The 21,657-nt window shown below is 49.7% G+C and overlaps 1 protein-coding gene across 1 annotated transcript in view; it reads left to right on the forward strand.

Moving 5' to 3' along the window:
- The window catches only part of lrrc56 (leucine rich repeat containing 56), a gene marked incomplete at its 5' end in the record, with an annotated part of 179,572 nt that overhangs the window by 51,824 nt on the left and 106,091 nt on the right, over window positions 1-21,657 (forward strand). The window contains one exon of the mRNA XM_063039126.1: window positions 5,967-6,063. Coding sequence (XP_062895196.1) covers window positions 5,967-6,063 — 97 coding nt within the window. The remainder of the gene's footprint in view (window positions 1-5,966; window positions 6,064-21,657) is intronic.

Below are 21,657 nucleotides of genomic sequence, written 5' to 3' on the forward strand. Positions count from 1 at the left end.
GACCGTTACTTTTCACATTGTTTGTCAATGATTTAGATAATGGAATTGATGGCTTTGTGGCAAAGTTTGCGGATGATACGAAGATAGGTGGAGAGGTAGGTAGTGCTGAGGAAGCAATGTGATTATGGAAGGATTTAGACAAATTGAAAGAATGGGCAAAAATTTGTCAGATGGAATACAGTGTTGGAAAACATATGATAATACATTTTTGCATTTTGGTAAAAGGAACAAAAGTGCTTACTATTATCTAAATGGGGAGAAAATTCAAACATCAGTAGTGCAGAGGGACTTGGGAGTCCTCTTGCAAGACTCCCAGAAGGTTAATTTAGAGTTTGAGTCTGTAGTAAAGAAAGCAAATGCAATGTTGGCATTTATTTCAAGGATAATAGAACATAAAAACAAGGAGATAATGCTGAGGCTTTATAAGACACTGATCAGGCCACACTTGGAATATTGTCAACAGTTTTGGGCCCCATATCTCAGAAGGGATATGTTCTCATTTGAGAGAGTCTAGAGGAGGTTCACGAGGATGACTCTGGGAATGAAGGGGTTAACATTTGAGGAAAGTTTGGCAGCTTTGGGCCTGTACTCACTGAAATTTAGAAGAATGCGGGGGGATTTCATTGAAACCTACTGAATGTTGAAAGTACTAGACAGGGTGGATGTGGAGAGCATGTTTCCTATGTTGGTGGTGTTCAGAACTAGAGGGCACAGCCTCAGAATTGAGGGGTAACCCTTTCGAACTGAGGTAAGGAGGGATTTTTTTAGTCAGAGAGTAGTAAATCTGTGGAACGCTCTGCCACAGACTGCTGTGGAAGCCAAGACTGTGGGTATATTTAAAGCAGAAATTGATAGTTTCGTGATTGGTCAGGGCACCAAATGTTATGGCGAGAAGGCAGGTGTATGGGGTTGAGTGGGACCTGGGATCAACTATGATGGAGCAGACTGGATGGGCTGAATGGCCTAATTCTCCTCCTATGTCTTATGGTCTTACAGTTTAACTCTGGAGGAGTTACAAGCTTCAGTGGCTGAGATGAGAGAGAGGCTGCACAAACAAAACCTGTTGCTCAGGTGCTTCACCAGTTGCAGCTTCATGGGAGAGTGACAAAGAGTAAGCCACTGTTGAAAAAAACTCACATGAAATCTTGGTTAGAGTTTGGCAGAAGGGATATAAGAGGCTATGAAGTCAGCTGGTAGAAGGTTCTATGATCGGATGAAACCAAAATTGAGCTTTTTGGCCATTAGACTAAACACTATGTTTGGCATAAGCCAAACCCCGTACATCATCAAAAACACACCATCCCTACAGTGAAGCTTGGTGGTGGCTGCATCATGCTGTGGGAATGCTTCTCTGCAGCTGTCCCTGGTAGGCATGTGAAGGTAGAGGGTAAAATAAATGCAGCAGGATCAGGGAAATTCTGGAGGAATATAGCCAAAGCTATATAGGAATGGCTTAAAAACAATAAAGTTAATGTCCTGGAGTGGCCAAGTCAATTCTCAATCCAATTTTTGGCTGTTTTCTCATGATCCCCAAGCAATCTGACAGCTCTTCAGCAGTTTTGTAAAGAATGGGGAAAATTTGCAGTGTCCAGATGTGCAAAGCTGATAAAGACCTATCCACATTGACTCAAGGATGTGATTGTGCCACAGGTGCATCTACTAAATACTGACTTGAAGGAGGTAATAATTATGCCATCAATTACTTTGTGTTTAATAATTTAGGCCAATTTGTAGAAATTTGTTTTCACTTTGAGACAAAATAGTCTTTTTCTGTTGATCAGTGTCAAAAAAGCCAAATTAAATCCACTGTGATTCAGTGATGTAAAACAATAAAACATGAAACCTTACCGGGGTGGAGGGGGGTGGATACTTTTTATAGGCACTGTAAATTCAGTCTTTATAGGCTGTTCTTTTGTACTGTAATTAACAAAACAATAATCTATAAATCAGTGGAGAAAGGCTGAGTGCTGTTATGGCTGCACTCATGTCTTTAACGTTCTGTTCGATTTGAGTGATATTGATGGGTTCAGCTGTTTTTTTTATTGCCTTCATGCTGCATATTGATGTCCCTGTGAGTCACCTATTAATTCCAAGCACTCTGGATATAAAGCCCACTCTAGAGATTTGCACATCAGATGTGCATTGTGATGCTAAGGGATACTTATTGGCAAAGGTAGCATCTTTTCATAGTGGGCCTAAAATCCATCTCTTTGTTCAGCATCACACATACAAAATACTGGAGGAACTCAGAAACATTTATGGAGCAGAATAAACATTTGATATTTTGGGCTGAAACTCTTCATCAGGACAGGAGCAGAAGCCAGCATAAGGTTAAGGAGGGGCATAGCTGGCAGGTGATTGGTGAGACCAGATGAGTGGGGGGGGGGGGGTGGCTAGGTGAAGTCAGAAGCTGGGAAGTGATAGGTGGAAAAGCTAAAGGGCTGAGGAAGAAGGAATCTGATAGGAGTAGAGAGTGGGCTATGGACGAAAGGGAAAGGGAAGGGGAGCCAGAGGCAAATGATGGATAGGTGAGAAGAAAAGTAGGGGTAAGAAAGGAACAAGATTGAGGAATGCAAAAACAAGAGAAGGGAAAGGGGAAGAAATTACTGGAATTTAGAGAAATCAATGTTTACACCTTCAAGTTGGAGACTAGAAACATAGAAACATAGAAAATCTACAGCACAATACAGGCTCTTCGGCTCACAACGTTGTGCTGAACATGTCCCTACCTTAGAAATTACTGGGGTTACCCATAGCCCTCTATTTTTCTAAGCTCCATGTACCTATCCAAAAGTCTCTTAAAAGACCCTATCATTTCCGCCTCCACCACCGCCGCCAGCAGCCCATTCCACGCACCCACCACTCTCTGCGTAAAAAACTTACCCTTGACAGCTCCTCTGTACCTTCTTCCAAGCACCTTAAAATTATGCCCTCTCGTGCTAGCCTTTCAGCCCTGGGAAAAAGCCTCTGACTATCCACATGGGCAATGCCTCTCATCATCTTGTACACCTCTTTCAGGTCACCTCTCATCCTCCGTCGCTCCAAGGAGAAAAGGCCGAGTTCACTCAACCTATTCTCATAAGACATGCTCCCCAATCCAGGCAACATCCTTGTAGATCTCCTCTGCACCCTTTCTATGGTTTCCACATCCTTCCTGTAGTGAGGCGACTAGAACTGAGCACAGTACTCCAAGTGGGGTCTGACCAGGGTCCTATATACAGTACATAGCTGCAACATTACCTCTCGGCTCCTAAATTCAATTCCATGATTGATGAAGGCCAATACACCACATGCCTTCTTAACCACAGAGTCAACCTGCGCAGCTGCTTTGAGCGTCCTATGGAGTCAGACCCCAAGATCCCTCTGATCCTCCACACTGCCAAGAATCTTACCATTAATACTATATTCTGCCATTATATTTGACCTACCAAAATGAACCACTTCACACTTATCTAGGTTGAACTCCATCTGCCACTTCTCAGCCCAGTTTTGCATCCTATCAATGTCCCACTGTAACCTCTGACAGCCCTCTCCCTCTACACTATCCACAACACCCCCAACCTTTGTGTCATCAGCAAATTTACTAACCCATCCCTCTACTTCCTCATCCAGGTCATTTATAAAAATCACGAAGAGTAAGGGTCTCAGAACAGATCCCTGAGGAACACCACTGGTCACCGACCTCCATGCAGAATATGACCCGTCTACAACCACTCTTTGCCTTCTGTGGGCAAGCCATTTCTGGATCCACAAAGCAAGGTCCCCTTGTATCCCATGCCTCCTTACTTTCTCAATAAGCCTTGCATGGGGTGCCTTATCAAATGCCTTGCTGAAATTCATAGCTAGCCGGATGGAATATGAGATGTTGCTCCTCCAATCTGAGTGGCCTCCACCTGACAATAGAGGAGGCCATGGCCACGTTGGAATGGAAAGAGGTTTTGTTTGTGTTGCTCAAGATTTCCATCATCTGTAGAATCTCTTATATTTATTTTGCTTCTTCAGGTCTAGTTGAACAACCCTGTGAAATTCTTTGAAGGATATGATCTTACCACTATTTATCACCAAAACTTACTGTTGTTTATCCCATCCAGATAAAAAATAGAAAGCATTCAAAATACTCAACAGATCAGTAGCATCTGAGCAAAAACTTCACATTGCAGGTCAAAGGCATTAGCTTTAAATTGCCGAAAGAGCTGGGGAGCTGGGGATTGTCACTGCAAGTCCCATGCCTGCCACGAGATATGCTGTTTACAAATTGCAGGGTTAATAGATTCATAAAGTTTCAGAACACTACAGCACAGAAGCAGGCTCTTTGGCCCGTCTAGTCCATGCTGAGCTATTAAGTATCCCATTGACCTGCTCCTAGACCATCTCCCTCCATAATCCTCCCATCCATGTACCTATCCAAACTTCTCTTAAATGTTGAAATCAAACCTGCGTCCACCACTTCCATTGGTAGCTCGTTCCATCCTCTAGGTGAAAAAATTCTCCTTCATGTTCCCCTTAAAGCCATGACCTCTACTTCTAGTCTCACCCATCCTCAGTGGAAAAAGCCTGCTGGATTTACCCTATTTATACCCTCATAATTTTATATTTTAATGAGGGTAATTACTGAGAAGGAGGAGACCAAAAGCCTGTGTGAAACCTGAAGATGGTGCTCAATGAAATGGTCACCTAATCCTTCAGTCTGTGGGGTTAGTCCTTGAACTTCCAGGTACCTATTGCTTTAATTCTCCAGGCCACTTCCACATCTCTGGGGCCTTCTGCAAAGTTCTAGTGAGGCCCACAGCACCTCTTCTTTCCTCTGGACATGTTGCCATTATAGGCATTCGGTGAATTCAGATACCTTGTTTCTTCTCTTTGTATCCGAACTGTCTAGTTCTCCCGTTTGTGTTTTCTGTCACCGCACGCTGTGTGGCAGATCTGATTGGTACTCCCAGCCTCCCCCTCCCCCTCCAACTTTCAAATCCCTTACTCACTCTTCCTGATGAAGGGTCTCAGCCTGAAACGTCGACTGCACCTCTTCCTACAGATGCTGCCTGGCCTGCTGCGTTCACCAGCAACTTTGATGTGTGGTACTCCCAGCCTTCTCCCTTTGACCATAAGGCATAGGAACAGTATTAGGTCATTTGGCCTATTGAGTCTGCTCCACCATCCAATCATGGCTGATTTATTACCTTCTCAACCTCATTCTCCTGCCTTCTCACTGTAACCTTTCACGCCCTGACTAATCAAGAACCTAGCAACTTCTGCTTTAAATATACCTAATGATTTGGCCTCCACAGCCATACATGGCAATGAATTCCACAGATTCATCCTCTGGCTAAAGAAATTCCTCCTCATCTGTTCTAAAGGGATGTCCTTCTATTCTGAGGCTCTGAGGCTCTGATCTCTGGTTCTAGATTCCCTCACTATAGGAAACTTCCTCTCCACATCTCCTCTATCTAGGCCTTTCAATATTCAATATGCTTCAATGTGATTTCCCTTTATTCTTCTAAACTTCAGCGAATATAGGCCCAGAGCTAGAGCGCTTACTAAATTTCACAGATTTTCCATTTTTCTGAGTTTGTCTTTTCTTTCTCTCCAACTCCTATCATTAACCTATTGCCCAACAGCTCTGTAAACAGTGGAAATGACCTTGTTCTGTCTCCCTTATGTTAGAGATTGTGTGATTGTTGTTATTGCTATTATTGTTCTCTGTGCTTCAAAGCCAGTGAATTGACTGTGGAATTCACTGTGGAACATCCTGAACCAGGAGCAGTTTTCTATAAAAACACATTAGCTTGGTCTTGGTAAAGCAATGAGAACGCTGGTATGAGCTCTCTTGAATAGTTTCCAATAATTACTCCTCCAGAATGAGTTTTGTTAGTTTTTCAGCAAGTTAATATAGTTATATTTAAGTTACAATGGCTGAAAACTTGTCAAATAGAAGGAATTGATTTTCCATTTTCTCTGTCAATGTATAGGGACCTCGGAACATCATTAACCAACCTGCAGGTGCTCTGGATGGCTCGCTCCGGACTAACAGACTTGGATGGAATTCCTGCTTTCTCTTCTCTAAAGGTGATGTGCACCCTGAAACTTTGAGGTTATAACTGGTCAGAGCATAGAAAATTACAGCACACAATGTTGTGCCGCCCTTTTAACCCAGCTAAGATCAATCTAACCCTTCTCCCCACACAGCCCTCCATTTTTCTATCATCCATCTGCCCATCTAACAGCCTCTACCACCACCCCTGGCATTGTATTTCATGTACCCACCGCTCTCTGTGTAAACAAAAAGCCTCCTTTGACATTCCCCTTAGCACCTTAAAATTATGACCCCTGGTATTAGCCATTTCTGCCCTGGATATGACTCTGTTACTGAGTGAAAGAAACAACTGGAATTGTGCAGAGACGAAGGACCGGCTAACTTGCTGTTTACCATTGCTTTGTGACAGTGTTCATGATCAGGAATTCACTCAGATTAATTGGACACTGCCTAGACCCACTGGATCCACAAGTTCCTGTCAGCAAACTTATTTAAGTCCTTACAATATCAATGTTCACAGCAGAGGGGAGGCTATTCTTTCCATGATGTTTTGCCAGCTCTTTGCTGCTGCATTTCAAACTCTTCCACTCTGTCCTGGCCCACCTGGGAAATGGGGACTTATATGCCAGGCTGCTGTTTATAGACTTCAGTCCATCATACCCCAGAAATTGGTGCAGAAACTGTCCTTGCTGGGTCTCAACACCTTCCTCTGCAACCGGATGCTAGACATCTTAACAGAAAGGCCACAGTCAGTCCGTGTTTTTTTTTATTCATTTACGGGATGTGGGCTTTGCCAGTTAAGTCAGCATTTATTGTCTGCTTAGTTGCTCAGTCCCATTCCACTGAGCACCGGTGCTCCCCAGGGCAGTGTACTCAGGTGCTCCCCAGGGCTGTGTACTCAGGTGTACTCAGGTGCTCCCTGGGCTTCCCAGGGCTGTGTACTCAGGTGTACTCAGGTGCTCCCCAGGGCTCTGTACTCAGGTGCTCCCCAGGGCTGTGTACTCAGGTGCTCCCCAGGGCTGTATACTCGGGTGCTTCCCAGGGCTGTGTACTCAGGTGCTCCCTGGTGCTCCCCAGGGCTGTGTACTCAGGTGCTCCCTGGGCTCCCCAGGGCTGTGTACTCAGGTGTACTCAGGTGCTCCCCAGGGCTGTATACTCGGGTGCTCCCCAGAGCTGTGTACTCAGGTGTACTCAGGTGCTCCCTGGGCTCCCCAGGGCTGTGTACTCAGGTGTACTCAGGTGTACTCAGGTGCTCCCTAGGCTTCCCAGGGCTGTGTACTCAGGTGTACTCAGGTGCTCCCCAGGGCTGTGTACTCAGGTGCTCCCCAGGGCTGTGTACTCAGGTGCTCCCCAGGGCTGTATACTCGGGTGCTTCCCAGGGCTGTGTACTCAGGTGCTCCCTGGTGCTCCCCAGGGCTGTGTACTCAGGTGCTCCCTGGGCTCCCCAGGGCTGTGTACTCAGGTGCTCCCCAGGGCTCTGTACTCAGGTGCTCCCCAGGGCTGTGTACTCAGGTGCTCCCCAGGGCTGTATACTCGGGTGCTTCCCAGGGCTGTGTACTCAGGTGCTCCCTGGTGCTCCCCAGGGCTGTGTACTCAGGTGCTCCCTGGGCTCCCCAGGGCTGTGTACTCAGGTGTACTCAGGTGCTCCCCAGGGCTGTATACTCGGGTGCTCCCCAGAGCTGTGTACTCAGGTGTACTCAGGTGCTCCCTGGGCTCCCCAGGGCTGTGTACTCAGGTGTACTCAGGTGTACTCAGGTGCTCCCTGGGCTCCCCAGGGCTGTGTACTCAGGTGTACTCAGGTGTACTCAGGTGCTCCCTGGGCTTCCCAGGGCTGTGTACTCAGGTGCTCCCCAGGGCTGTGTACTCAGGTGTACTCAGGTGCTCCCTGGGCTTCCCAGGGCTGTGTACTCAGGTGCTCCCCAGGGCTGTGTACTCAGGTGTACTCAGGTGCTCCCCAGCGCTGTGTACTCAGGTATATTCAGGTGTACTCAGGTGCTCCCCAGGACTGTGTACTCAGCCCGCTGCTGTTCACACTGCTGGCCCATGACTGTCACAGGATTCAGCTCAAATGTTTGTGGATGACACAACAGTGGTTGGCCTCATCAACAATGATGAGGAGTCAGAGTAAGAGAGGAAGTGAAGCGACTGATGTGAGAATAACAACCTAAGTCTGATTGTGGAGAAGGCCACAGAAACGTTGTGGACTTCAGGAAGTTGCAAATGGACCATCCTCCTCTGCATACATGGCTTCTCCATAGAGAGAGTTAAGTGCACCAAGTTCCTGGGAGTTCACATCACGGATGATCTCACCTGGTCCCTTAATAGCTCTTCCCTGAACAAGAAGGCACAGAAGTGCCTCCACTTCTGAAGGAGGTTGAGGTAAACAAGGCTCTCCCACGTCCGCCCCACCCCAATCTTAATTGCAATTTACAGAAGCACCACTGAGAGCATCCGGACAAGCTGCATCTCCATCTGGTCTGGGAGCGGCAGAGCATCGGACCGGACAAGCTGCATCTCCATCTGGTCTGGGAGCGGCAGAGTATCGGACCGGACAAGCTGCATCTCCATCTGGTCTGGGAGCGGCAGAGCATCGGACCGGACAAGCTGCATCTCCATCTGGTCTGGGAGCGGCAGAGCATCGGACCGGACAAGCTGCATCTCCATCTGGCATGGGAGCAGCAGAGCATCGGACCGGACAAGCTGCATCTCCATCTGGCATGGGAGCAGCAGAGCATCGGACCGGACAAGCTGCATCTCCATCTGGTCTGGGAGCGGCAGAGCATCGGACCGGACAAGCTGCATCTCCATCTGGTCTGGGAGCGGCAGAGCATCGGACCGGACAAGCTGCATCTCCATCTGGCATGGGAGCAGCAGAGCATCGGACCGGACAAGCTGCATCTCCATCTGGCATGGGAGCGGCAGAGCATCGGACCGGACAAGCTGCATCTCCATCTGGCATGGGAGCGGCAGAGCATCGGACCGGACAAGCTGCATCTCCATCTGGTCTGGGAGCGGCAGAGCATCGGACCGGACAAGCTGCATCTCCATCTGGCATAGGAGCGGCAGAGCATCGGACCGGACAAGCTGCATCTCCATCTGGCATGGGAGCGGCAGAGCATCGGACCGGACAAGCTGCATCTCCATCTGGCATGGGAGCGGCAGAGCATCGGACCGGACAAGCTGCATCTCCATCTGGCATGGGAGCGGCAGAGCATCGGACCGGACAAGCTGCATCTCCATCTGGCATGGGAGCGGCAGAGCATCGGACCGGACAAGCTGCATCTCCATCTGGCATGGGAGCAGCAGAGCATCGGACCGGACAAGCTGCATCTCCATCTGGCATGGGAGCAGCAGAGCATCGGACCGGACAAGCTGCATCTCCATCTGGCATGGGAGCAGCAGAGCATCGGACCGGACAAGCTGCATCTCCATCTGGTCTGGGAGCAGCAGAGCATCGGACCGGACAAGCTGCATCTCCATCTGGTCTGGGAGCGGCCGAGCATCGGACCGGACAAGCTGCATCTCCATCTGGCATGGGAGCGGCCGAGCATCGGACCGGACAAGCTGCATCTCCATCTGGCATGGGAGCGGCAGAGCATCGGACCGGACAAGCTGCATCTCCATCTGGCATGAGAGCGGCAGAGCATCGGACCGGACAAGCTGCATCTCCATCTGGCATGGGAGCGGCAGAACATCGGACCGGACAAGCTGCTTCTCCATCTGGCATGGGAGCGGCAGAGCATCGGACCGGACAAGCTGCATCTCCATCTGGCATGGGAGCGGCAGAACATCGGACCGGACAAGCTGCTTCTCCATCTGGCATGGGAGCGGCAGAGCATCGGACCGGACAAGCTGCATCTCCATCTGGTCTGGGAGCGGCAGAGCATCGGACCGGACAAGCTGCATCTCCATCTGGTCTGGGAGCGGCAGAGCATCGGACCGGACAAGCTGCATCTCCATCTGGTCTGGGAGCGGCAGAGCATCGGACCGGACAAGCTGCATCTCCATCTGGCATGGGAGCGGCAGAGCATCGGACCGGACAAGCTGCTTCTCTATCTGGCATGGGAGCGGCAGAGCATCGGACCGGACAAGCTGCATCTCCATCTAGTCTGGGAGCGGCAGAGTATCGGACCGGACAAGCTGCATCTCCATCTGGTCTGGGAGCAGCAGAGCATCGGACCGGACAAGCTGCATCTCCATCTGGTCTGGGAGCGGCAGAGCATTGGACCGGAAGTTCCTACAAAGGATTGTGAGAACAGCTGAGAGGATCCTAGGGGTCTCCCTACCATTTATTGAGGACCATTTATCAGGAGAACTGTGTACACAGGCGCTCCCCAGGGCTGTGTACTCAGGTGCTCCCCAGGGCTGTATACTCGGGTGCTTCCCAGGGCTGTGTACTCAGGTGCTCCCTGGTGCTCCCCAGGGCTGTGTACTCAGGTGCTCCCTGGGCTCCCCAGGGCTGTGTACTCAGGTGTACTCAGGTGCTCCCCAGGGCTGTATACTCGGGTGCTCCCCAGAGCTGTGTACTCAGGTGTACTCAGGTGCTCCCTGGGCTCCCCAGGGCTGTGTACTCAGGTGTACTCAGGTGTACTCAGGTGCTCCCTGGGCTTCCCAGGGCTGTGTACTCAGGTGCTCCCCAGGGCTGTGTACTCAGGTGTACTCAGGTGCTCCCTGGGCTTCCCAGGGCTGTGTACTCAGGTGCTCCCCAGGGCTGTGTACTCAGGTGCTCCCCAGGGCTGTGTACTCAGGTGTACTCAGGTGCTCCCCAGCGCTGTGTACTCAGGTATATTCAGGTGTACTCAGGTGCTCCCCAGGACTGTGTACTCAGCCCGCTGCTGTTCACACTGCTGGCCCATGACTGTCACAGGATTCAGCTCAAATGTTTGTGGATGACACAACAGTGGTTGGCCTCATCAACAATGATGAGGAGTCAGAGTAAGAGAGGAAGTGAAGCGACTGATGTGAGAATAACAACCTAAGTCTGATTGTGGAGAAGGCCACAGAAACGTTGTGGACTTCAGGAAGTTGCAAATGGACCATCCTCCTCTGCATACATGGCTTCTCCATAGAGAGAGTTAAGTGCACCAAGTTCCTGGGAGTTCACATCACGGATGATCTCACCTGGTCCCTTAATAGCTCTTCCCTGAACAAGAAGGCACAGAAGTGCCTCCACTTCTGAAGGAGGTTGAGGTAAACAAGGCTCTCCCACATCCGCCCCACCCCAATCTTAATTGCAATTTACAGAAGCACCACTGAGAGCATCCGGACAAGCTGCATCTCCATCTGGTCTGGGAGCGGCAGAGCATCGGACCGGACAAGCTGCATCTCCATCTGGTCTGGGAGCGGCAGAGCATCGGACCGGACAAGCTGCATCTCCATCTGGTCTGGGAGCGGCAGAGCATCGGACCGGACAAGCTGCATCTCCATCTGGCATGGGAGCAGCAGAGCATCGGACCGGACAAGCTGCATCTCCATCTGGCATGGGAGCAGCAGAGCATCGGACCGGACAAGCTGCATCTGCATCTGGTCTGGGAGCGGCAGAGCATCGGACCGGACAAGCTGCATCTCCATCTGGCATGGGAGCGGCAGAGCATCGGACCGGACAAGCTGCATCTCCATCTGGCATGGGAGCGGCAGAGCATCGGACCGGACAAGCTGCATCTCCATCTGGCATGGGAGCGGCAGAGCATCGGACCGGACAAGCTGCATCTCCATCTGGCATGGGAGCGGCAGAGCATCGGACCGGACAAGCTGCATCTCCATCTGGTCTGGGAGCGGCAGAGCATCGGACCGGACAAGCTGCATCTCCATCTGGTCTGGGAGCGGCAGAGCATCGGACCGGACAAGCTGCATCTCCATCTGGCATGGGAGCGGCAGAGCATCGGACCGGACAAGCTGCTTCTCCATCTGGCATGGGAGCAGCAGAGCATCGGACCGGACAAGCTGCATCTCCATCTGGCATGGGAGCAGCAGAGCATCGGACCGGATAAGCTGCATCTCCATCTGGTCTGGGAGCAGCAGAGCATCGGACCGGACAAGCTGCATCTCCATCTGGTCTGGGAGCGGCCGAGCATCGGACCGGACAAGCTGCATCTCCATCTGGCATGGGAGCGGCCGAGCATCGGATCGGACAAGCTGCATCTCCATCTGGCATGGGAGCGGCAGAGCATCGGACCGGACAAGCTGCATCTCCATCTGGCATGGGAGCGGCAGAGCATCGGACCGGACAAGCTGCATCTCCATCTGGCATGGGAGCGGCAGAACATCGGACAGGACAAGCTGCATCTCCATCTGGCATGGGAGCGGCAGAACATCGGACCGGACAAGCTGCTTCTCCATCTGGCATGGGAGCGGCAGAGCATCGGACCGGACAAGCTGCATCTCCATCTGGCATGGGAGCGGCAGAACATCGGACCGGACAAGCTGCTTCTCCATCTGGCATGGGAGCGGCAGAGCATCGGACCGGACAAGCTGCATCTCCATCTGGTCTGGGAGCGGCAGAGCATCGGACCGGACAAGCTGCATCTCCATCTGGTCTGGGAGCGGCAGAGCATCGGACCGGACAAGCTGCATCTCCATCTGGTCTGGGAGCGGCAGAGCATCGGACCGGACAAGCTGCATCTCCATCTGGTCTGGGAGCGGCAGAGCATCGGACCGGACAAGCTGCATCTCCATCTGGCATGGGAGCGGCAGAGCATCGGACCGGACAAGCTGCATCTCCATCTGGCATGGGAGCGGCAGAGCATCGGACCGGACAAGCTGCATCTCCATCTGGCATGGGAGCGGCAGAGCATCGGACCGGACAAGCTGCATCTCCATCTGGCATGGGAGCGGCAGAGCATCGGACCGGACAAGCTGTATCTCCATCTGGTCTGGGAGCGGCAGAGCATCGGACCGGACAAGCTGCATCTCCATCTGGTCTGGGAGCGGCAGGGCATCGGACCGGACAAGCTGCATCTCCATCTGGCATGGGAGCGGCAGAGCATCGGACCGGACAAGCTGCTTCTCCATCTGGCATGGGAGCGGCAGAGCATCGGACCGGACAAGCTGCATCTCCATCTGGTCTGGGAGCGGCAGAGTATCGGACCGGACAAGCTGCATCTCCATCTGGCATGGGAGCAGCAGAGCATCGGACCGGATAAGCTGCATCTCCATCTGGTCTGGGAGCAGCAGAGCATCGGACCGGACAAGCTGCATCTCCATCTGGTCTGGGAGCGGCCGAGCATCGGACCGGACAAGCTGCATCTCCATCTGGCATGGGAGCGGCCGAGCATCGGACCAGACAAGCTGCATCTCCATCTGGCATGGGAGCGGCAGAGCATCGGACCGGACAAGCTGCATCTCCATCTGGCATGGGAGCGGCAGAACATCGGACCGGACAAGCTGCTTCTCCATCTGGCATGGGAGCGGCAGAGCATCGGACCGGACAAGCTGCATCTCCATCTGGCATGGGAGCGGCAGAACATCGGACCGGACAAGCTGCTTCTCCATCTGGCATGGGAGCGGCAGAGCATCGGACCGGACAAGCTGCATCTCCATCTGGTCTGGGAGCGGCAGAGCATCGGACCGGACAAGCTGCATCTCCATCTGGTCTGGGAGCGGCAGAGCATCGGACCGGACAAGCTGCATCTCCATCTGGTCTGGGAGCGGCAGAGTATCGGACCGGACAAGCTGCATCTCCATCTGGTCTGGGAGCAGCAGAGCATCGGACCGGACAAGCTGCATCTCCATCTGGTCTGGGAGCGGCAGAGCATTGGACCGGAAGTTCCTACAAAGGATTGTGAGAACAGCTGAGAGGATCCTAGGGGTCTCCCTACCATTTATTGAGGACCATTTATCAGGAGAACTGTGTACACAGGCGCTCCCCAGGGCTGTATACTCGGGTGCTTCCCAGGGCTGTGTACTCAGGTGCTCCCTGGTGCTCCCCAGGGCTGTGTACTCAGGTGCTCCCTGGGCTCCCCAGGGCTGTGTACTCAGGTGTACTCAGGTGCTCCCCAGGGCTGTATACTCGGGTGCTCCCCAGAGCTGTGTACTCAGGTGTACTCAGGTGCTCCCTGGGCTCCCCAGGGCTGTGTACTCAGGTGTACTCAGGTGTACTCAGGTGCTCCCTGGGCTTCCCAGGGCTGTGTACTCAGGTGCTCCCCAGGGCTGTGTACTCAGGTGTACTCAGGTGTACTCAGGTGCTCCCTGGGCTCCCCAGGGCTGTGTACTCAGGTGTACTCAGGTGTACTCAGGTGCTCCCTGGGCTTCCCAGGGCTGTGTACTCAGGTGTACTCAGGTGCTCCCCAGGGCTGTGTACTCAGGTGTACTCAGGTGCTCCCTGGGCTTCCCAGGGCTGTGTACTCAGGTGCTCCCCAGGGCTGTGTACTCAGGTGTACTCAGGTGCTCCCTGGGCTTCCCAGGGCTGTGTACTCAGGTGCTCCCCAGGGCTGTGTACTCAGGTGTACTCAGGTGCTCCCTGGGCTTCCCAGGGCTGTGTACTCAGGTGCTCCCCAGGGCTGTGTACTCAGGTGTACTCAGGTGCTCCCCAGCGCTGTGTATTCAGGTATATTCAGGTGTACTCAGGTGCTCCCCAGGACTGTGTACTCAGCCCGCTGCTGTTCACACTGCTGGCCCATGACTGTCACAGGATTCAGCTCAAATGTTTGTGGATGACACAACAGTGGTTGGCCTCATCAACAATGATGAGGAGTCAGAGTAAGAGAGGAAGTGAAGCGACTGATGTGAGAATAACAACCTAAGTCTGATTGTGGAGAAGGCCACAGAAACGTTGTGGACTTCAGGAAGTTGCAAATGGACCATCCTCCTCTGCATACATGGCTTCTCCATAGAGAGAGTTAAGTGCACCAAGTTCCTGGGAGTTCACATCACGGATGATCTCACCTGGTCCCTTAATAGCTCTTCCCTGAACAAGAAGGCACAGAAGTGCCTCCACTTCTGAAGGAGGTTGAGGTAAACAAGGCTCTCCCACATCCGCCCCACCCCAATCTTAATTGCAATTTACAGAAGCACCACTGAGAGCATCCGGACAAGCTGCATCTCCATCTGGTCTGGGAGCGGCAGAGCATCGGACCGGACAAGCTGCATCTTCATCTGGTCTGGGAGCGGCAGAGCATCGGACCGGACAAGCTGCATCTCCATCTGGTCTGGGAGCGGCAGAGCATCGGACCGGACAAGCTGCATCTCCATCTGGCATGGGAGCGGCAGAGCATCGGACCGGATAAGCTGCATCTCCATCTGGCATGGGAGCAGCAGAGCATCGGACCGGACAAGCTGCATCTCCATCTGGTCTGGGAGCGGCAGAGCATCGGACCGGACAAGCTGCATCTCCATCTGGTCTGGGAGCGGCAGAGCATCGGACCGGACAAGCTGCATCTCCATCTGGTCTGGGAGCGGCAGAGCATCGGACCGGACAAGCTGCATCTCCATCTGGCATGGGAGCGGCAGAGCATCGGACCGGACAAGCTGCTTCTCCATCTGGCATGGGAGCGGCAGAGCATCGGACCGGACAAGCTGCATCTCCATCTGGTCTGGGAGCGGCAGAGTATCGGACCGGACAAGCTGCATCTCCATCTGGTCTGGGAGCAGCAGAGCATCGGACCGGACAAGCTGCATCTCCATCTGGTCTGGGAGCAGCAGAGCATCGGACCGGACAAGCTGCATCTCCATCTGGTCTGGGAGCGGCAGAGCATTGGACCGGAAGTTCCTACAAAGGATTGTGAGAACAGCTGAGAGGATCCTAGGGGTCTCCCTACCATTTATTGAGGACCATTTATCAGGAGAACTGTGTACACAGGCCCCTTAGTATTAAGAACCCCAACGATCCATCCAGCATCTCCTTTGACTTTCTACCATCAGGCAGGAGACTTCAATGCATAAGGACAAGAACAGTCAGAATGGGAAACAGTTTCTTCCTCAGGCCATGAGGCTTCTGAATTCCCAGCCGCATTGCATTTGAAGTGCCACCAGTTAATTTGTTCTGCACCCTACAAAATGTAATTTATGCACTTTGTTTATTTATGTGTAATTCATCTGTGGATTTTATTGTTACTTTCCTAAGTTATTGTGTGTTATACGTGTGCTATGTGTACTTCTGTGCTTTACACCCTGGTCCACGTTGTCTTGTTTGACGGTTTACATGTATATAGTTAAATGACAATAAACTTGACTTGACTTAATATTGCAAAGTCTCCTGTCTGTGTGGGTGCCATATCCGTGTATCCTTGTACCTGTTTAAGATGGCACTACTGAACAAGGGCGACAGCTCACTGGTAGTTTAAAAAAAAGGCAAGAGTTTCGACAAAAAACCACTAAAAACAGCTTTTCTGAGTTAAATAGTGTTAAATTATCACCGCAAACAGTGAGGGGATGAGCGATGGTGAAGTGAGTTCGGGATTGAGCCAGGATGGTGAGATGCAGAATTGATGCAGTCAGATGCAGTGAAGTTCCGATGCCCGTACAGCTGGCTCAGGGGTGAGATTGGATCGCTCTGGGTGCCGAGAGGAGAAATCAGGGCAGAGGAGATTCAATGCCTGTACAGCTGGCTCAGGTGCGAGATTGGATCACTCTGGGCATTGAGCTGATTTGAAGAGCTTGAGAGTGGCTTCAGACTAGGCCATGAAATCTGGGCCTGGAGTGAATCACTGGGCGGCTTCATCTAGTCCCCGAACCCTTCACAGCAGCTGGGTACTACTGCGGTGGACAATCTGCTGTTTACACAATTTAAACACTGGCCCAGATCGTAGGTGAGAGCCAATTTTGCTCGCTCTCCATGATGTTCACTCCCTCTCCAGGGCATCCGAACCTTTCACTGTTCCATTGTTTGGTCAGTTTCAACGCTAGCCCAGACTGAAAAGACAAGGTGTCAGGTTCTGAGGCATGAGCCGATTTTGCTTGTTCTCCATGATGGTCACTGCTCTCTCCATGGTGCTGAGGCTATGAAGACAGCCCTGGCTGCTGTCTCTGTGCCTGCTAATATGATGAACTGGTAAGTGAGGCCTTGGGCCTACTCCATTGTGCTCTGGGATTTCGATCTGAGGTCTCAATTTGGTTCAGAATGCTGTTGTTCGCTTCAGTTACTGGCATGATTTGTGTCCTTTTTTCCCCTTTCTCTTGCACTTCAGGTGATGGTATTTTATTATTTTTTTTCTTTTAATTGGGTTTTTTTGGGTTTCTTGATTTGTGTTTATCTGTAAGCAAACAAATCTCAAGGTTGTATAATTTAATCTCTTTGATAATAAGTGTACTTTGAATCTTTATATCAGTTTGAAGCTAGTCAACTGCCTGGACTGCTCTTCCCATCAATGAATCAATCTGAAACAATTTGACTGCCTTTTCTCCATAGTCCATGTAGTCGCAAATCAATTCTGCTCTTCTGACATCTCCACTTATATTCGTATTTGCAGTTTGTTGTCTTTTGAACATTTGTTGTTTATCTGTCGTGTTGGGTGTGGTCTTTCATTGATTCTATCATGTTTCTTATATTTACTATGAATGCCCACAAGAAACTGCATCTCAGGGTTGTATATGGTGATAATAAATCTACTTTGAACTATGAACCTTGAAATTTTTTTTGATTCAAGATTGTTTAATGTAATTTCCAGTACACAAGTATAAAGGAGAATAAATAACTTTTACTCCAAAAGTAGCACGAGAAAACACAATAAGATAAAGAAGACAATAATAAAAAAGCACAATAAATATAAGTACACAGATAGCTTATGCATTGTATGTCGGTAAAGTGACGCCAGGCACAGGAGTGTCTGTACATAGGGTGACTCTGGCAGGAAGTGATGAGGTAGTGGTGGTTGGGGGTGTGGAGGGGTGGGCTAGTGGGTTGAAATATTGATCAGCTGGACTGCTTGGGGAAAGTAACTATTTTCGAGCTGGTGGCCCTGATGTGGATGCTGATGTGAGTGGGACAAACAGTCCTCGAGCAGGGTGAGTGGGATCCTTCATGATGTTACTGGCCCTTTTCCGGCACCTTTCTGTGTATATGTCCCTGATGGCAAGTAGGCAGATACCAACAATGCATTGGACAGTTTTGACTGTCCGTTGTAGAGACATCCTGTCTGCTGCAGTGCAGTCTATTTCAACATTTAACTGCTTTTTGATTAAAGGTTCAATTGTCTTTGCTTCATTAGTTCCCTGTCACAATGCATTCTCTGCTCCATCAGTCCTGTATGGAAAACATTCGGATAACCCTTTTCCCCTCTCCCTTGGTGACAATTTTCTTTGTCACTGATTCACATCGCAGGAAATGATCTTTCTTCATTCACTGGATGTAAGGTTAGCTATTTATACCCAGGCCCTGAGATGTTTAGACCCTCAGCGGGCTGTGTTACTAGGACACAGAGCGTGGTTGAGGCCACTTCATTTTTGAATTTGCAATTGCATTTTATGAATTTTTCATGCTTTGTGTGCGAGAGTACTTGACAGTGTGGATCAGGGATACTTGTGGATCTTGTATCCTCTTATCACGACCATCAGGGCAGAGCTACATGTGGCTGAAGACACACACCCAATGATTCAGGAACAGCTTCTGCCCCTCAGCCATCTGAATGGACATTGAACCCATGAACTTCACTTTAAAAAAATTTTTTTGCTTTCTTTTTGCACACTTACTTTAATATTTTATATGTATTTCTTATTGTAATTTATAGTTTTCTTATTATTAAGTATTGCAGTGTACCACTGCTACAAAACAACAAATTTCACAATATGTGCCAGTGATATTAAATCTTATTCTGATTCTGATTTTAGGAGATGCTTTGAATTGGAATGAGATCAGGGACATTAAAACTGGGAAACAAGTGTTCATGTTATATGTTTTGCAAATAATAAAGACAGAACGTGGTCAGGTGGAAAGGTGGAGTTACAGAGTTACTGATCAGGAAGGATTCAGATTCACATTAATTTATTTGTCGTTATGTACAATACGTCAAAACAACGTGAAATGCTAACAACCATCACACCTAATGATATGCTAGGGGAGGTTGCAGGTGTCGGAAGTGCAGGGAGACACCAATGCCCTTGAATGGGAAAAGCCTGCAGAAAGTAGTAGATACAACCCAGTCCATCGGGGTAAAGCCTTCCCAACTGTTGAGCACATCTACGTAGAGTGCTGTTACAGGAGAGTAGCATCCATCATCAAGGACCCCCACAATGCAGATTATGCTCTCTTCTCGCTGCTGCCAACAGGAAGGAAGTACAGGATATTCAGGACCCACATCACCAGGTTCAGGAACAGTTAATACCCCTCAACCATCAGGCTCCTGAACCAGAGGGGAGAACTTCACTCAACTCAGAACCAGAATCAGAATCAGGTTTAGTATCACTGGCATATGTTGTGAAATTTGTTGTTTTGCAGTAGCAATATTGTGCAATATATAATAAAATTTATAAATTACAATAAGTATATATATATATATATATAAAAAGAAAATTAACTTAAAAAAAGTGCAGAACGAGAGGGGAAAATACTGAGGTAGTGTTCATGGGTTCATTGTCCATTCAGAAATCTGATGGCGGTGGGGGGGGGGGGGAAGCAAGCTGTTTCTGAAGGCTCCTGTACCACCTCCTTGATGGTAGCAGTGAGAAGAGGGCATGTCCTGGGCGATGGGGGTCCTTAATGATAGATACCCCCTTTCTGAGACATCACCTTTTGAAAGTGTCCTTGATGCTGGGGAGGCTCGTGCCCATGATGGAACTGGCTGAGCTTACAACTTTCTGCAGCCTTTTTCAATTCAATGTGGTGGCTCCTTTATTCCTGAATATGATGCAACCAGTTAAAATGCTCTCCACAGCACATCTGTAGATACTTGCGATAGTCTTTCGTGACATGCCAAGTCTCCTGAAGCTCCTAATGAAATCTAGCTGCTGTCATGCCTTCTTTGCAATTGCATCAATATGTCAGGATAGATCCTCAGAGATAGTGGCACCCAGGAACTTGAAATTTCTCGCCCTTCCCACTTCTGATCCCTCAATGAGAACTGGTGTGCGTTCCTTCCCGAAGTCCACAATCAACTCCTTAGTCTTACTGACGTTCAGTGACACCACTCAACCAGCAGATCGATCTTGCGCCTGTATGTCTCCTCGTCACCATCTGAAGTTCTGTCAACCAGAGGTCCCCAACCATTTTTATGCCATGGATCCCTACCATTAGCTGAGGGGTCCATAGAACCCAGATTAGGAACTCCTACAAGTGCCAACAATAAATGTATTGTTGGCATATTTATAGATGGCATTTGAGCTGTGCCTAGACACACAATCGTGGGAGTACAGAGAATAGAGCACACATCCTTGAGGTTGATTGTCAACAAGTAGGAGATATTATTTCTGATCTGCACAGACTGTGATTTCCCAATGAGGAAGTCAAAGGATCCAGTTGCAGAGGGAGGTAGAGGCTTATGTTTTGGAGCTTCTTGAGTGGAACTGAGGGTATGATTGTGTTGAGCACTAAGCTGCAGTCAATAACAGCAACCTAACATAGCTATTGTTATTGTCCAGGTTATCCAAAGCCAAGTAGCAAGTCAGTGAGATTGCATCTGCTATAGACCTATTATGCCGATAGACAAACTTCACTCACCAACACTGAAATGTACCCACAATCTATGGACTTACTTTCAAGGACTCTTCATCTCATGCACTCAAGATTTATTGTTTGTTATTATTAATTAGTTTGCTTTTTTTCTTTGTATTTAGACCATAAGACCATAAGATATAGGAGCAGAAGTAGGCCATTTGGCCCATCAAGTCTGCTCTGCCATTCAATCATGAGCTGATCCAATTCTTCTAGTCATCTCCACTCCCCTGCCTTCTCTCCATACCCTTTGATGCCCTGGCTAATCAAGATCCTATCTGTCTCTGCCTTAAATGCACCCAATGACTTGGCCTCCACAGCCACTCGTGGCAACAAATTCCACAGATTTACCACTCTCCGACAAAAGTAATTCCTCTGCAGCCCTGTTCTAAATGGACATCCTTCAATCCTGAAGTCGCGCCCTCATGTCCTAGACTCCCCTACCATGGAACATAACTTTGCCATATCTAACCTGTTCAGGCCATTTAACATTCTGAATGTTTCTATGAGATCCCCCCTCATTCTCCTAAACTCCAGGGAATACAGCTCAAGAGCTGCCAGACATTCCTCATATGGTAACCCCCTCATTCCTGGAATCATTCTCGTGAATCTTCTCTGAACCCTCTCCAATGTCTGTATATCCTTCCTAAAATAAGGAGCCCAAAACTACATACAATACTCCAAGTGTGATCTCATGAGTGCCTTATAAAGCCTCAACATCACATCCCTGCTCTTATATTCTATACCTCTAGAAATGAATGCCAACATTGCATTCGCCTTCTTCACAACTGATTTAACCTGGAGGTTAACCTTTAGGGTATCCTGCACAAGGACTCCCAAGTCCCTTTGCATCTCTGCATTTTGAATTCTCTCCCTATCTAAATAATTGTCTGCCCGTTTATTTCTTCCACCAAAGTGCATGACCATACACTTTCCAACATTGTATTTCATTTGCCACTTCTTTGCCCATTCCACTAAACTATCTAAGTCTCTCTGCAGGCTGTCTGTTTCCTCGACACTACCCGCTCCTCCATCTATCTTTGTA

The sequence above is a fragment of the Mobula hypostoma genome (assembly GCF_963921235.1).
Source record: "Mobula hypostoma chromosome 11 unlocalized genomic scaffold, sMobHyp1.1 SUPER_11_unloc_2, whole genome shotgun sequence".
Taxonomy (NCBI): Eukaryota; Metazoa; Chordata; class Chondrichthyes; order Myliobatiformes; family Myliobatidae; genus Mobula; species Mobula hypostoma.